Raw genomic sequence first — 17,651 nt, 5'->3', positions numbered from 1 at the left:
CCTCCTATACTGTAGATCTGGGAATAAAGAGAAAAGCTACACACTAAATATGGTAGAATAGAAGACAGGAAGTGAGCCCTAGATCCATAATGGCATTGTGGAAGTACCAGCCCCAGACTTACTACCTCTGAGCTTCTAAGAGGAAAACAAAAAACATTTGGTCAAGCCACAGCAGAACACTGATATCTTAAGTGGTACAAGTAGTTAACATCACTTTTATACTATCATGAAATTATAAGTTATATATGCAATAAAAACACAAACTCACCATGTTCCACCTACAACCAATGGTATATATTCAAGATGGCTATTTTTAGGGGTTCACCGAGTCCTTTGTGAGAAGCTATTTATTTGATGTTATGAACTAAACTAAGATTTTTGACTGGATCACTAATTCTAATCAACTAGATGATTAAATGAGTTAAATGTCATCCCAGCTTGATTTTTTATAAAATTATATATAAGCATGGCTTTATTTAAAAAGTAATTTTATGAATTCCTTCTATTTATTCTCATTTAATCTTTAGTATATAATCAATACACTAACAGTAACAACATTTCTCATTAACCTTTTATTTTAACTTAGTTTACAATAAAGAAACAGAAAATAAGTTGATCGTTAAAAAAATACCATAGCTGTCAATTTAAAATGAGATTCTTTTCTTATTAAACAAAGCAATAACACTATACCCTATAATTACATCATTAATTTATATACAAGAATTGTGTGCAAAGTGCTTTTCAAACTATAAAATAAAGACTTTGGAATAAGATACAAATGGTTATCCCTAGCAGTTAATTATCCCTGACTGCTTGTAATGAATCCCAACTTCCTACATTCTTAATTTGCATTTTATTTAAATACTAAGAAAAAAGCCACCATTTTCTTATTTTCATACTTGATATCTAATTTTTTTAAATAATCCCTGATCCACAAGTTTAAACTTTATTTCTACATATAATTCAGTTACTTTCTCCATTTTTTTCTAAATAAGTAGAGGATAGGTTGTTTCTTTTTGTTGTTTTTAAGCAAAGGAAGATCCTTTTAGATACGTTTTAATCTAGATGGATTAAAAACTAAAAAAACATTAAGTTATACGAAAGAAGAAATAAGAACATGAGTTTGGGAAAAGCAAACTGTATTCTCATATTTTTTCTTCAGGCAAATAAAGAACCACTCTGTATATTAAAGTTGGACTAATTTCTTCCCTCTTATTAAAAACACTCTGAACACATGCTAATCCCAACATCTTGCAATACAGAATTCTTCAAAATTATCTGCTACAAAGTCTCTGATTCATAGAAATCTTTAAAGCACAAAGTACATCTAACTAAATGTAGAGTTTTGTAAGGTATACAGGAAGAATGATTTTCCAAATGCAATCTTCAAGGATCTAAATTACAGTCTTCCTTTTAGTCTAAAAGGTGAGATGTGGGATAGAGGGACTTAAATTTTCATTGGTTGAGCATGCCTATTCATAAAAAGCATATGGCCTGTTAGCTTGTAAAACCTTCCAATACCCCTAATGAAGTATGTATATCCAAATATTATACCCCCAAGGAAAAACTGAGGCACTAAGAGGTTAAAGAGTCCAGTCTGTATAGTTTACCAGTTGCAGAAAAGTGATATTAATGTGTTTCCTTTTTTACCTTTGTAAAAACAGTATAAATAAGTTTTCATTTTATATTTCAAAGCACCCTATGAAGCATACACTAGATATCCTCAAAGAAAAATAATTACAAAGGAATATATGTATATGATTGAATTAAAATCTTATAGGTTATCTGTAGGCTCAGAATATACTTTTAAATCTATTACATTAAGCCCATTTTTCATAATTTCCATCATCATGTTATGTCTATCTGTAACTCATTTGTAAAAACTAAGGGATATAATTTTTAATAATGATGCCTGACATTAACTCTGAGATGTGACTACTCAAGAAAGATTATGTGCAGCCCACAAAGTGAATGTGGAGAAGATTCTTCCAGCAGTTTCTACTACTTGGCATGGCAATTCAGTAACTAATATAAAATCCATTTACCCTCATTTGAAACTCATTCTTGGTTTACATTCTTTCTCATATTTAACTTAGAAAATGAAAAATACCCACTTATATAAATCTGATCTTATTATCAGACCTGTACCTTGGGAAGCAGCTTATATTTCTCTATGGAAGATAATCAGGTAAATGTTACCAAACAATAATTTAATGTCCTTCAAGTTCAAGAGTAGGGTATAATATATGTTACTTATAAACTAGTTCTGATTGATTATTCAAGTATCAGCACTATTAGTCCTTAAAATGTTATCATTTGTGTAGTGCAAAAAATATGTATGTATATATGTACACAAACCAAACTACTGGACAACAAAAAAGAAATGTAATCATCACAAATTAAGATTTTCTTGTGAACTCCACAATCCATTTCATTCTGAGGTCATCCAGGCCCAGCAGTCTTCTTAAGTAAAATATCATTTTCTTCAGTTCAGTTTTCTTTAAAAAGAAAGTAAAAACCAGTTTCCTGTGAGTATAAATGCAACCCAATATGAAACACATCCATATCAAAAATTCTTGGATGATAACATAAAAACATTCAATTTCAAGATGAAACCATAAATTACAAATGATCCTCATGAAACTACTTCATGTGACTTAGTCCAATAGGAAGGATCTAATTGTAGGCACTGACATTATCAAAAGTTTTTATTTATTTAATTTGTGGTACTGGGGAGTGAACCCAGATGTGCTTTACCACTGAGTCACAACCCTAGTCCTTTTTATTTTCTATTTTGAGACAGGGCTCATTAAGTTGCTTAAGGCCTTCCTAAGTTGCTAAAGCTGATCCCAAACTGGCAATCCTCCTGCCTCAGCCTCCTGAGTCTCTGGTATCACAAGCATGCACCACCACACTTGGCCCAAAAGTTTTCAATAAATAAATTTACATTCTTTTTTTCTTCCCTTCTAGAATTTCATCCTTTTCCAATTGGCTACTATGCAATCAAGACTTAAGGGAATTATTTCATAATTTTATGAAAATGGAAAGCTGTGAAACCAAAAGCTTAATTAACCCAGACTATTCATTTACTCAACACATATTTGTATTTATTATTTTCCAGACTCTATTCAGGCACCGGGATTCAGACATAAATAAGGCAGTCTCTTATCGCTCAAAAGAGCTCAGTTTAGTGACAATGGAGAGAGAAACATACAGCCCCCAAACTTGGATAAATATAACACAATAGTTTTAATGATAGCAGAGTGAATGAGCGACTGGGAGAGGGTAGGCTTGTTAGCACAAGACACAACAATCACATATGATTTAAGTTCTGCAAAATGTTTCACTGCTGTAAAACCTCCATACCCTCCTGAGCACTCAAGATGCCTGTCTAAAACTCTCATATTAGTCATTCCTCTCTGTAGAAATAAATAATCAGATCACTTCTTACGCTCTGTATAAATTCTTTTATATACACCTTCTTGGCATGAGTGACATTTTCAATAATCAGATCAGTTTTCACCTAACAGGAGAGTTCCCTGCAGAAGGAAGAAAACAGGTCCCTGGAAGAGGATAAATGAAATGATGGACAAAGACAGATGTGGGTGGTTCTAAAGACAAACTGTCTGAGTGAGGTTCTAGCACAAATGTTAGCTGCAGCTGATTTGAACTCATGATTCTCCTGTCTCAGACTCCCGAGCCACTGGGATTACAGGTGTGCGACACTGTGCAGGCATTTTTTAAAACATTTAATGAAGTGGTAAGATAACTATTTTTTTTAAATATTTTTTTCAGTTGTAGATGGACACAATATATTTGTTTGTTTGTTTGTTTTTAAATGTGGTGCTGAGGATGGAACCCAGGGCCTCTCACATGCCAGGCAAGCACTCTACCAATAAGCCACAACCCCAGCCCCAAAAGATAACTATTAATCGAATTTTATTTGATTTTGGTCCTATCCTAAATTTCTCTACCCTCCAGTTTTCTTCTACAAAGAAAACATGAAAAGGAATTTTGAAGTCCAGGGATGTAGCTCGGTGGTAGAGAGCTTACCCAGCATGTGTGAGGGCCTGGGTTCAATCCCTAACACAGTAAAAAAAATAATTTTGAAATAGTACAAAATATGTAAATACCTACCTTTAGTGTCACTGTGCCTATAGTTTAAGTTGAGCATTACTACTTATTGAGAAAAGATTTGGTTCTTTTTTCCTCCTATATCAAGGATACTAGAATTTAAAACACTGAACCGGACTATACCCAAACATCATAGGAGAAATTTATAATGTATAAAACAAAAAACAGATTTAAATTAAAAGTCTATAGTTCTTTTGTTTCCCCTCTATGGTGCTGGGGATCAAACCCAGGCTCTTGCTGATGCTAGGCAAGTGCTCTATCACTGAGCTTTATCCTCAGCCCAACATCTATATCTTTTTGACAATTAAAAAAACAAATATGGGCTGGGATTGTGGCTCGGTGGCAAAGTGCTTGCCTAGCATGCATGAGGCACTGGATTCAATCCCTGGCACCATATAAAAATAAACAAAGAAAATAAAAGTATTGTGTCCATCTACAACTTAAAAAAAAAAAGATCCATTAAACAAACAAACAACAAATATACGAATGGACTTAAAAGGTAAAAGTACTATTGAAAAATCAACTTAGTCTGGGCTTGTTGGTGTACTCCTGTAATCCCAGCGGCTTGGGAGACTGAGGCAGGAGGATTTCAAGTTCAAAACCAGCCTTAGCAACTTAGTGAGACCCAAGCAACTCAACAACACACTGTCTCTAAATAAAATATATTGTTTAAAAAAGGGCTGGTGATGTGGCTCAGTGGTTAAGTGCCTTGGATATAGTGCCCCCCCCAAAAAAAGAAAGCAACTTACTTTTCATATGCATTTCAACCTACCTACTGTGATAGATTATAACTGGGTTCTTTGGTAAAGGAAAAACACCCATAAATATTTAAACTCAGATTTTTTTAAATGTGTGTCAAGTGTGCCCTATTGCTTTCTACCCATCTATTATTACTTAATGGGAGATGATGATGAAACATGGAAGACACAATCAATAAGGCAAAGTAATGGTCTACCTTGCCAATTTGCTCAAGAAAGTAATTCAGTTTTTGTGTCCAGTTTTTGGATTGAAGATTTTCTGGAACACAAGGATTCTCACCTCAGAACAGAGATTCAGGGCACATTCAGGAATTCCAAGCTATTTCTCAGACCTATGTGAGTTATCTTCTATCATCCCAAACTGGAATTTTGGCCCTCATAATAAACTACTTCTTAATTCTAGATACAGTCAACCAGCAGGCTGAAATTTTTCTGAAATGTTAATGCCCATCTGTCAAAGGTATACAAAGTAAGCAAGTATTATCTGTTTACCTTTCCACTGTCATTTATATTAGCAAAGGGCCCAAAACAAACATCATAAAGCCATAAAACTTAAGAAGCATATAGTAATTTTCTTGTTGAGCAGATCATAGGTATACAAATCTATCAGATGTTCCCAAGGGAAAACTAGTCTTAATAAGTACCGAGCAATCGCCAACATATCATTTCCAAGGTAGCTTTAGTCTCAGGATCAATATAGAATGTTCAATATGACAATGGACCTATTCTCTTAGTTGTTGCTGAAGACTATCAGTTATAAGAATTTATGCATCATTTCAAATTATAAAACTATAGTATTACCTTCTCCTTCTTTGATAATATAAATGCACCAACCACTGGGCAATAAAAGGCCATATAATAGCAAAAGTTAATGCACCAGGAGACATCTCAAAGGGCCACCAAGATGGTCTCTGGAAAAATAAAATAAACTTGTCAATAATCTATTAAATATTATATTATAAACTTAACAACATACTTAATTCTTAATTTTTAAAATATAAAAATCCTTATGAAGGGAAAGTGATATTCTGTGTTTCAGGCCATAACTCAGTAAATAAACTTTCAGGAACATTTCAAACAAACAAAACAAATATTTTTTAATTTCAAAGCTTTAAAGGATAAAATTCATCTTAAATGCTATACAGACCTCAAGATGTAATCTAAATGTACTATAACTCATTTAAAACCCTGCTACTTAGATTTGAAGGAAAAAAACATCTTACCTGTGAGGAAGGTTGAGTACTAGTCTGCAACGTTGATGATTTTGCCTGTGAATATAAATGAAAGTGACTCAGCTTGACAAAAGGAAAAAAATATGGTAATTTTTCTATTTCCTGTCCTTAAAAAAAAAAATTCTAGGGCTAGGAATATAGCTCAGTTGGTAAAGATCTTGCCTCACATGCACAAGGCTCTGGATTCAATCCCCAGCACCAAAAAAACAAAAAAGAAACAAAAAACGCCAAAATCCTCAATCAATTTAAGCACTTGCTTCTTTCAGGGTCTTATTACATTATCTACTTCCTTTGTTTCCATACAAACCAGCAATTTACAAGCATATTTGAGAACTGCAGCCTTGATTATTAATTAAAATAGACTGTAAACAATATCCAGATACTTGTTTGGGGAAATCCTGACAAGTTATAGCAAAAAATATATATATGATATATATGAGAAATGAACTGTTAGTATTAAAGATTATTAAGTGAGAAGCAGTAAGTGTGTGTGTACAGATATAAATATAGATATATATTTCTTTTTTTCCCTAGTGCTGGGAAATTCTGTAAAAGAGCTCACACGTGCTTGACAAGTGCTCTACCAGTAAGCTATACCCTGAGCCCGAGAAGCAATATGAATTAAACAGAACATTTTCAATTAATTCAGGAAACTTAGTCTAAATCAAGTTTCCTCAGAGTTATTAGAAGCTTATTACTCCAGTTTTCTCTATTTATTATAATTTTAGATAAAGGGAACGAAGATTAATGAGATCATCCATTCCCTGAAGAAAGGCTTACTGAGATCTATTATGTACTAGTCACTCTACTGGGCACTAAAGGTACAGGAAGAAGCAAAATGACAAATCCTTGCCCTAATGAAACATATCCCAATGTAGGGATACTGATAATAACAAATAAAGTAATAAATTTACAGCATGTCTGGGGTGAAAAATGCAGTAAGGAAAAAATAAAACAGGGAAGATATATGAGACATATCAGAAGAATTGAAGCCTGCAAGCAATTTTGTTTTTCTTTTTTTGCAGTGATGAAGATTGCACATAAGCAAGCATTCTATTACTGAGTTCTACCCGCAACATACTTACAAGCCATTTTATATAAATTGTTTGAGGAAGGTTCAAAATTGTGGCTAACAGAAGGAACAGCATTCTGTGTAAAAGTAAAAGCAAGTTCAAAGACCCAGGGTGAGACAGAGCCTACTGGAAACTGCAAGGAACAACTAGAAGGCCAATGTGATGAAGTTCTGTGAGATAGAATAGCAGCAAGGTGGGGCAGAAGGAAAACAGGCTTTTAAATTCTTATGGGTTGGCTGGGGCTAGGGCTGGGGCTCAGTGGTAGAGTGCTTGCCTAGCACGTGTGAAGCCCTGGGTTTGATTCTCAGCACCACATATAAATAAATACAATAAAGGTCTATTGACAACTAAAAAAATATTAAAAGTTTGTTTTTAAAAAATTCTTATGGATAATGTGATTTCAAGTAGCCTAGTATGAATATGGCTTACAGGTGCAACTAAATTAGATGCCTCTTGATGTTGCATTAGTCCCTATCGACCATTAAAGTGTTACACTGGTGAGTTAAAGTTGTAGTATACTCAAGCTGAACACTTCAAGTGCTAAAAGAATGAAGACAAGGTAATGACTCTTAAGCATAATAATATTCAACCAAGAAATGTACCTATGGCACTTCTCCAGATTAAATGTAATAAAGAGTAGAATTAAAAAACTGGGCTCCTAGGTATCCAATAACTTATATCCAACGTCATATTAGTCACCATGAATTGGAATGAAACTCCAGGTGACCAAATTCCAAAGTGACAGACAGAATAACTACTCTTCATTACAGTAGAAACACCTATTAAACGCTAAAGTTGAACTGGAACTGTTTAACAGAACTTGGCTTACAGCTAAGAAGTAACCAGCACTAGCTGGGCACAATGGCACCTGTCTGTAATCCTAATGACTCAGAAGGCTGAGGCAGGAAGACAGAAAGTTGAGGCCAGCCATAGCAACTTGGCAAGACTCTATTCAAAATTAAAAATTAAAAAAAAAAAAGGAAGGGCTGGGAATATAGCTCAGTGGTAGAACACACTGGGGTTTAATCCCCAATACCAAAAAAAAAAAAAAAGTAATCAGCATTACTTATATAATTAAGATTATAGTTTTGGTTTTGCTTCAAAGATATTTATCCATATATATCAAGAAACTTTTATGTAAGTTCTAGTCAGAAATTCACAGTTTAATATTTTATTATTCTATTGCTAGATTAAAATAGAGGATTACTGATGGCTTTTCTATTCCTTCTGAGGTGTTGGAGATCTGACCGAGGCAAATACTCTACCACTGAGTTACATCCCTAGCCTACCCTTTCCCAATCCCAATTGTTTTGTTTTGAAATGAACTCATGGGCACGTGACTGCTGAGCCACATCCCAAGCCCTATTTTGTATTTTATTTGGAGACAGGGTCTCACTCAGTTGCTTAGCACCTTGATTTTGCTGAGGCTGGCTTCAAATTCGCAATCTTCCTGTCTCAGCCTCACAAGTCGCTGGGATTACAGGCATGCACCACTCTGCCCAGCTTTCCACCCCTTGTTTTTTGAAATTCATTTTGAAAGGAAAAACTTCAAACAACATAGGTAGCACTTTGCTAATATGAAAATCTAAAATCCAAAATGCTCAAAAATCCAATACTTTTTTGAGTACCTTTTTGAATGACAACACAACACTCGAAAAAGTTGTGGATTTTGGAGCATTTCCAATTTTGGATTTCCAAACTATGGATGCTCATCTGATAAAAGTCTATGGTCATATTCCAAACTACAAAAAAAAACTCTGAAATCTGAAATACTTGGGGTCCCAAGCATTTTGAAGAAGGGATACTCAACCTGTAGTAACCATTGCAAAGGAAATATGAAAACAGAAAATTACTTAAATTAGGTCCTCTTTAAGGTTGTGAGCCTCCTGAGGGGAGGAACCAAGTTGTCTTATCATCATCTTTTTATTATCATCATTATCATTTCATAATGACAGTAATTACTGCTTACTATGACTTTGCTCTGCCACTAATTAATATAGCCCCCCAATACTTTAGTTTCTTTTTCTGTTAAATAAGTTTGTTAAACTAAGTCTCCTTCAGTTCTACGATCTACTACTATTCTATCTTCAATTTACTACTCATGAGTCATCCAAGTAAATTATGCACATTTTTAAAAAGTTCTTTATCATATCAAAATCTTTGTTTTTTTCCCTCAAAGACAGGGACTGAACCCACGACTTCCAATATGATAAGCACAAGTTCTATCACTGAGCTACAATTCCAGGACCCCAAATCTTTTTATAAAAAAAGGGTTTGTAAAGACAACAATGAAAAAGTAAAACTTATAAATAATATCAAAAGAATTTCAGCAATATTTCAGTATCATTAAAGACATTACATATATACAAAATATTCCTTTTAAAAATAAAATTGCAAAATGAAAAACAATTTAAAAACAAAAATAAAATCACAGAACGAGAACAAAACAGACTGGAACAATAATGTTCAATAATAACTACACAACAGAGGCTTTTCTGTATGGGTACCTCTTTTTGGTTTCTCTTAAGATAACTCTATATTATCTATCCAAGGAATAGTGTACCGGGAGCATGGACTTTAAATGTACTTTATTTCTCAAGTATATACAAAATACTATAATTTCTTACTAATGAAAGATACAAATAAAAATTTATTTGATAAACAACTTACATATACCTATATAAATAAGAATGTCATGTTATTTATTTAAGGCAGTATTCCTTTTTCCTTTTCCAAATTTAATTTTCTTTTTATTTTTTGTATTTTTAAAAATAAACTGAGGCTGGGGTTGTAGCTCAGTGGTACAAAATTTGTCTAGCATATGTTAGGCACTCACTGGATTCTATTCTCAGCACTGCATATATGTAAATAAATAAAACTAAATGTCCATTGACAACTAAAATAAGTATTTTTAAAAAACAAATAAAAAAATAAACTGGGTTTAATTTTCTCATCTTAAACATTTATTATTTTTTTAAAGATTTTTTTTTTTTAGTTGTAGATGGACACAGCACCTTTATTTTTATTCATTTATTTTTATGTGGGGCTGAGGATCAAACCCAGTGTCTTACACATGCTAGGCAAGTGCTCTACCACTGAGCTCCAACCCGAACCCTATTTGTTTTTTTAATGTGAAAGAGACTCTGAAACACTAGATCATACACATGAGACACTATTTTTAAACTTTTTTATCACAGATCCTGTTGAGAATCTGAAAAAGACAAATCCTTCCTCCTCAAAAATCAAATAAAATTTGCATAGTATTTTAGCAGGTTCATAGAAAATCTAGGGATTCACAGTCTAACTGATAAAAAAACATAATTGAGAATCTTTGGGATACATACCATTGAGAAACCTTATGATACACTGAGTAAGTTACTGATTTGGTAAAGGATAAGATATTCACAATGAGCTGGGCAGGATGGCACAGGCTTATAATCACAGCAATTCAGGATGCTATATGAAGCAGGGGCCATCAAAAGCTTGAGGTCAGACTCCACAATTTAGCAGAGAGACTGTCTCAAATTAAAAAAAATAAAAAGAGCTGAGGATGTAGCTCAGCAGTAAAGTACTCCTGGGTTCAATACCCAATACAAAAAAAAAAAGTGTGTGTATATATGTATATATGTATATATTTTTTTTTCTTACAATGGTTAATTAGAAAGCCTGTGGGTATCAGTTTGTTTATGTATCTACATTCAGTGTGTTTATCTTGCAATGGAAGCCTACTGCAATGGAAGTAGCAATTATTCTTCTAATACCAAGTAGTATTCAGTAGATCCTTCTTAGTTTTTAGAAAAATCACTAAAATTTGGGTAAATTGTGAAAATGTATGATTTGTATAAATCTGAAAAACAGATTATTCACTGCTTTGCAGGATCTACAAACAGAAGAACACTTCATTTAGTTTTTTATTTGTTGTACTTAAAAGCAATGAAGTGGGCTTGGGTTGTGGCTCAGCGGTAGAGCATTTGCCTAGCAAGTGTGAAGCCCTGGGTTTGATCCTCAGCACCACATATAAATAAATAAGATACTGTGTCCAACTTCAACTAAAAAATAAATATTAAAAAAAAAAAAAAAGCAATGAAGTAATTGGGCTGGGGCAGTGGCTGGGCAGTAGTGCACTTGCCTGGCATATGTGAGGCACTGGGTTTGATTCTCAGCACCACATATAAATAAATAAAATTATAAAGGCCTATCAACAACTAAAAAAATACAGTCAGAAGCTTACCTGTGAAGCGGTTAGTGTTTCCAGTTTTTGAAGTCTCTGAAGGACATTCTGCATGTCCTCCTGCAATCTCATGAGCACTAGAGCAATCTGCTCATTGAGGCTGCCTCGTGATCCTCTGTCTGAGCCCCAGCGTTCTCCGTCACCTCCACTTCCCACTTGCCCACCTTTGGTTCCTTCGCTCCAATGTGGCATCCTATGTCCTATTGTAAGAGAGCAAAATAAGTTAGTTTTAAATAAAACTTTTTTTAAAATTTTGCTTGTATTTAAATAAAAATAGAAATAGTATGTTTTATTCATTTTCCTCTGTTATTTCTTTAAGATCTAAATCTCTAAAGTAGAATAGAAACAATCAGGAAATAGACAAAATAACTCTTAGGATAAAAGAAATAAACATATAAAATAAAAAATATAAAACATCATGTTTTATATAAAACACAAAATAAACATATTTATTCTGACCTATTTAAAAATTTTCTTGCTTATGTTTTACATATAATATATTAATATGTGACTATATTCATATAATTCACAAACAAGATACATGTGCAGAGTCCATGATAAAAAATTCTTGAACAAAGGTTAAAAAAACTGAAAAAAATTGAAGATTGCTTCTCTAGAGTACTAAAAGTTATATTAAATAAATGTTATGTTTCCCTTTTGGTTTCATTACATTGTCTCACAAAAGATTTAAATGTGTTTTTCTTATTATAAATTGTACACTTTTAATACATATTAAAACCTAACTACTAATGAGATTTTGCTAGCAACTGTCCATTCTTTTTTGTAAGATTTGTCCTTTCTTGAACTTTGGACTGGGCAAAGGAGAGGGTGGAGAGGGATTATGAGGATAGGAAAGATAGTGGAATGAGATGGACATCATTACCCTAGGTACATGTATGATTGCAGGAATGGTGTGTCTCTACACCATTTACAATCAGAGAATTGAAATGCTGCACTCCACTTGTGCACGATGAATTGAAATGCATTCTGCTATCATATACAACTAAGTAAAATAAAAAATTTTTTTAAAAGGATGTCTTTTCTTCTTATTTATTTATTTATTTATTTTTTAAATTTTATTTTTATGTGGTGCTCAGGATCAAACCCAGTGCCTCATATGTACTAAGCACGCACTCTACTACTGAGCTACAACCACAGCCCCTCCATTCTTTTTTCTATGCAGATATTTACAAAACTGGCATTACCCCTTATACTTGTCTTTTTAAAGCATATTATGAACATATGTCTATATCATTAAATGTTATTCCAAAGACATTTAAATTAGTGCATAAATTTCCTAACTATCCAAAAGTGGAGAATGAGTGAATTACTTCCAGGAAGTAATTCACTCATTCTCCACTTTTGGATAGTTAGGATGCTTTCAAATTTTTGCTAATACAAATAACACTGCAAGAAATGTCGTTGAATATAAATTCTTATCCAAATTTCCACTGATTACTTTGACAGATTCCAAGAATAATAATTCCTGAATAAAAGGATAACAGGTTCTTGAGTTTTATGCTGCTCTGTTTAACAGTACAACCATGTTACCCTACCCTTGCAGAAATGGAGTATGCATTTCAGATCTTTCCTCATACCAGAAGCTTTAAGGGCTTTTGGCAGTCAGAAACAATTATCCCTGAGCAATTATTCCCCCTTGCTTTTCCAAAGTCCTCTTGAAGGGGAAAATCAAATGCGAAAGCAAATCCCAGTTTCTTCAAACTCTGGCTATGATATGCTTGTCCACTGTGGAAGTAACTGGCTAGATATATGAAGTTCAGTGAACCAGGTGCTAGGTTATCCAATCCCCCTTTCATTTCTCTCTTATGCCTTCTGAATAACAGATGATTAGTTCGATCAGATTATTCTCCATTCTCCAACCTTCTTCTCAACCACAGGTGTTGGGGGGAGTCTCAGTTATTCTATTTATTTATCCAAAGAGGTTTTAAGAGGGCACTATAAATTCTTTTATTCAAACCACTATCGTTTATAGTTTACATCCCAATATATTGAAGAGATTTTTCCCAAATTTCATCAACTTGCCTTCCTCCTCATTGAACTGCTTTTTTTCAGAGGATGGGGTAGAATTTCCCATACATTCCAAATCAGATCCTTCATTTTCTTCTTAATTGTTTGCTACTCTGCTGATACTTTGCAAAGTTTATGGTATAAGACTAAGTTACTTAACTAGTTTCAGGACTGTGTCATATATTTAGATATTTTCATATTCTTTTCATTCATTTAGTCAGAGTGTTATGAACATGCATACACTTCCTAATAATCCCAAGAGCCCACTTTCAACAAATAATGAACAATGAGAAAGGGAATGAGTAAAATGATACAAGGTGATACAAGGGTAGTAAACTACTTTTTTTTTTTTTTTTTTTTGATACTGGGGCTTGAACCCAGGGGCACATAACTATTGAGCTATAACCCAAGGCCTTTTTTAATTTTTTGAGATAGGGTCTCACTAAGTTGTTCAAGTCCTTACTAAGTTGTTGAGCCTGGCTTTGAATTTTCAATCCTCCTGCCTTAGCCTCCCAAGCCACTGAGAATAGTGTGCCACTATGCACACTATTAAATTAAAGTTAATGTATGGCTAATGGGGCTGGGGATGTGGCTCAAGCGGTAGCATGCTCGCCTGGCATGCATGCGGCCCAGGTTTGATTCTCAGCACCACATACAAAGATGTTGTCTGCCGAAAACTAAAATAAATAAATAAATAAATATTAAAATTCTGTCTCTCTCTCTCTCTCTCTCTCTCTTTAAAAAAAAAAAAAAATGTACGGCTAGTGATATAGCTCAATGGTTGAGCACTTGCCTAGCATGTATGAGGCCTTGGTTCAATACCCAGTACTGCAAATAAATAAATAAATGAATGAATAAATAAATAAATAAATAAATAAAGTTAAATATAAATTACTAGGTGCTTATTAAAAGTACCATTTCTTAAATTGAAATATGAATAAAGGGGTAGTCAAATATTTAAAAAGAAGAGGCAAAATCCCATGATAGGAAAGGCATATAGAAAGACGAAGTGATTGAAGGAGCAAGGTATAGACATCAGAGTGGAAACATTTCCTTTGCTTATTCAAAATAGATGCTTAAAAGAAGTGATTCAAAATTTAAAAAGGGGGGCTGGGGATGTGGTTCAAGCGGTAGCACGCTCGCCTGGCATGCGTGTGGCCCGGGTTCGATCCTCAGCACCACATATAAACAAAGATGTTGTATCTGCCAAGAACTAAAAAATGAATATTAAAAATTCTCTCTCTCTCTCTCTCTCTCTCTCTCTCTCTCTAAAAAAAAATTTAAAAAGGAAGAAGGTGATAAAGGCAAGGATCACAAAGAACAGGTTGGATTTAACTTTCATAAGTGTAATTCACAAGCTAAGTTTAGACTTTATACAAAGATGACAAATAAGTGATTCTTGAACAGGAATAATATGCCTCACAAACACATTAAAAGGAAAAAAGGGGCTGGGGCTGTAGCTCAGTGGTAGATCACTTGCCTCCCAGGTGTGAGGCCCTGGATTGGATCCTCAGCACCACATAAAAATAAATAACAAATAAATAATCTGTCCATTTACAACTAAAAAAATATTAAAAAAAAAAAAAAAGGAAAACAAGGCACAGTGACACCAGCCTGTAATCCCAGTTACTCAGGAGCTGAGGCAAGAGGATTATAAATTCAAAGCCAGCATGGGAAATTTAGTGAGATCCTATCTCAAAATAAAATTTGAAAAGGGGCTAAGAGGCCAGGCACAGTGGCACATGCCTATTAATGCCAGTGACTTGGGAGGCTGAAGCAGAAGGATCGCAAGTTCAAAGCCAGGCTCAGCAACTTAAGGAGGCCCTAAGCAACTCAGTGGGACCCTGTCTCTATTTTTTAAAAATAGAGTGGGCTGGGGTTGTGGCTCAGTGATAGAGCACTTGCCTGGCACGTGTGAGGCACTAGGTTCTATCCTCAGCAACCCATAAAAATAAACAAACAAAATAAGGGCAATATGTCCATCTACAACTAAAAACAAAATAATAATAATAATTTTTTTAAAGTGTTAATTTAAAAAAAAAAGTAAGAAAGAAAAAGGGCTGGGGGTGTTGCTCAGTGGTTGAGTACCCCCTGGGTTCAATCCTGGGTACCAAAAACAAACAAACAAACAAGCAAATAAACAAATAAATAAAATTTTGGGCTGGGGATGTGGCTCAAGTGGTAACCTGCTTGCCTGCCATGCACGGGGTGCTGGGTTCGATCCTCAGCACCACATAAAAATAAAATAAAGATGTTGTGTCCACCGAACAACTGAAAAACAAATATTAAAAAATTCTCTCTCTCTCTCCCCTCTTTTTTAAAAAAAAATAATAATAATAATAATAATTTAGGGGCTGGGGATGTGGCTCAAGCGGTAGCGCACTCGCCTGGCATGCGTGCGGCCTGGGTTCGATCCTCAGCACCACATACCAACAAAGATGTTGTGTCCGCCGAGAACTAAAAAATAAATATTAAAAAAAATTCTCTATCTCTCTCTCTCTCTTTCTCTCTCTCAAAAATAAAAACTAAAAGGGCTGTAGATGTAGCTGGGTGATTAAGCACCCCTGGCTTCAATCCCTAGTACCTAATAATAATAATAATAATAATAAATTAAAAAGAGGGGCTAAGGATATAGCTCAGTGGTAGAGCACCCCCAGCTTCAAACCCCAGTACCCCCCCACACACACATTAAAAAAGAAAATATTGTTCAGAGAAAAGATTTAAATAGTGAAAAAAGAAAAACAGTCATAAAAAATGAAAAGCCTTGGTTCAAGCACAGTGGCTTGCATCTATAGTTCCAGTTATCGGGGAGATTGAGACAGGAAGATCACTTGAGCCTAGGAGTTCAAGGGAAGGTATATGAGACCTCCATCTCAAATAAAAGTAAATAAGTAAATAAAAAGAGGTCTCTGTCATCAATGAAAAATGAAAACTGTGGTTTGCTATCAAAACAAAAAGAAAGACAGACTATCATTGACAGTCCTGCCCTTTCTACATTTGGTCCAACATAAAAACCTATAAATCTGTCCAACCTCAGGATTTTACTTTCCAAATGCATACTTTTTTTTTTTTTTAATGTAAAGAGTTGCGTAATTGGCCGGACGCAGTGGTACATGCCTGTTATCCCAGCCACTCAGGAGGCTGAGGAAGGAAAATGCCAAGCTCCAGGCTGGCCTCAACAAACTAGTGAGGCCCTAAACAACTTAGTGAGACCTGCCTCAAAATAAAAAAGAAAAAGGGCTGGGCATATAGCTCAGTGATAAAGCCACGATGGGTTTAATCCCCGCTACAAATAAGTAAGTAAATAAATAAGTACATAATTCTACCTCTTTATATCACACTTAAACATCATAAAAGGATGTCTTTATTCTTGTGCAAGTTTTTGAGACCGGGTCTTTCTGTTGTCCAGCCTGGCCTCAAACTTCTGGACTCAAGTGATTCTCCTGCCTCAACCTCCTGTATGGCTGGGACCGCAGCCATGTACTACCACACCCATTTTGGCCTTCTTTGTCTTGATGCTTTTTGGCCTGACAATAATCTTCCCTGATATCAAAATTTAAAACCTTGCCTTTAAATTTGCATTCATGAGATACCATTGCAATATCCTTTTATATTCTACTTTTTAGAATAGTCTACCTCTTGGGCTGGGGCTGTAGGTCAGTGGTAGAGCACTCACCTCACACGTGTAAGGCACTGGGTTTGATCCTCAGCACCACATAAAAATAAAGATATTGTGTCCAACTAAAAATAAAAAAGAATAGTCTACCTCTTGTAGACTATAACATTAAAGTTATGTTTTCTTTGCCAACCAAGGAATACCTACTTTAAACAGGTGAGTACAGCCTGTTTACTTTACATTTTGCAGAGTTGAGGATTAAACTCAGGGCCTCACAAGCATACTAGGGCAAGCACACTAGCACTGAGCTATATCCCTAACTTTTAGCCTGTTTACTTTTATTGCTATTTCAAATAAATTTGCTCTAAGATCTTTTTTATCACACATTGTTGGGGGGCACGTTAAAAATTATTTTACTATGTAATTTTCTTTTGTTACTTTTTAAAAAAATGTATGCCATTTTTTTTTCTGATAAATTAGGAAGGTTTGTATAAGTACTCCTTCACTTATATTAGGGTTATATCTCACTAAACCCATTGTAAGTTGAAAGTCTTGTAAGTTAAAATTTTTATAATTTGA

General features: G+C 34.3%; 1 protein-coding gene across 5 annotated transcripts in view; it reads right to left on the bottom strand.

Moving 5' to 3' along the window:
• Positions 1 to 619: 619 nt before the first annotated feature.
• The window catches only part of Acbd5 (acyl-CoA binding domain containing 5), a 45,310-nt gene continuing 28,278 nt past the window's right edge, over positions 620 to 17,651 (bottom strand). For all 5 annotated transcript variants that reach the window (XM_077802434.1, XM_077802437.1, XM_077802433.1 and 2 more), the window contains 4 exons: positions 11,429 to 11,628; positions 6,116 to 6,160; positions 5,694 to 5,803; positions 620 to 2,498 (listed from right to left, as the gene is read on the bottom strand). In XM_077802434.1, the coding sequence (XP_077658560.1) occupies positions 2,486 to 2,498; positions 5,694 to 5,803; positions 6,116 to 6,160; positions 11,429 to 11,628 (368 nt within the window). In that variant the 3' untranslated portion in view covers positions 620 to 2,485. The remainder of the gene's footprint in view (positions 2,499 to 5,693; positions 5,804 to 6,115; positions 6,161 to 11,428; positions 11,629 to 17,651) is intronic.

The sequence above is a fragment of the Urocitellus parryii genome, chromosome 9 (assembly GCF_045843805.1).
Source record: "Urocitellus parryii isolate mUroPar1 chromosome 9, mUroPar1.hap1, whole genome shotgun sequence".
Lineage (NCBI taxonomy): Eukaryota > Metazoa > Chordata > Mammalia > Rodentia > Sciuridae > Urocitellus > Urocitellus parryii.
This window is presented reverse-complemented; position numbering and strand designations above follow the sequence as displayed.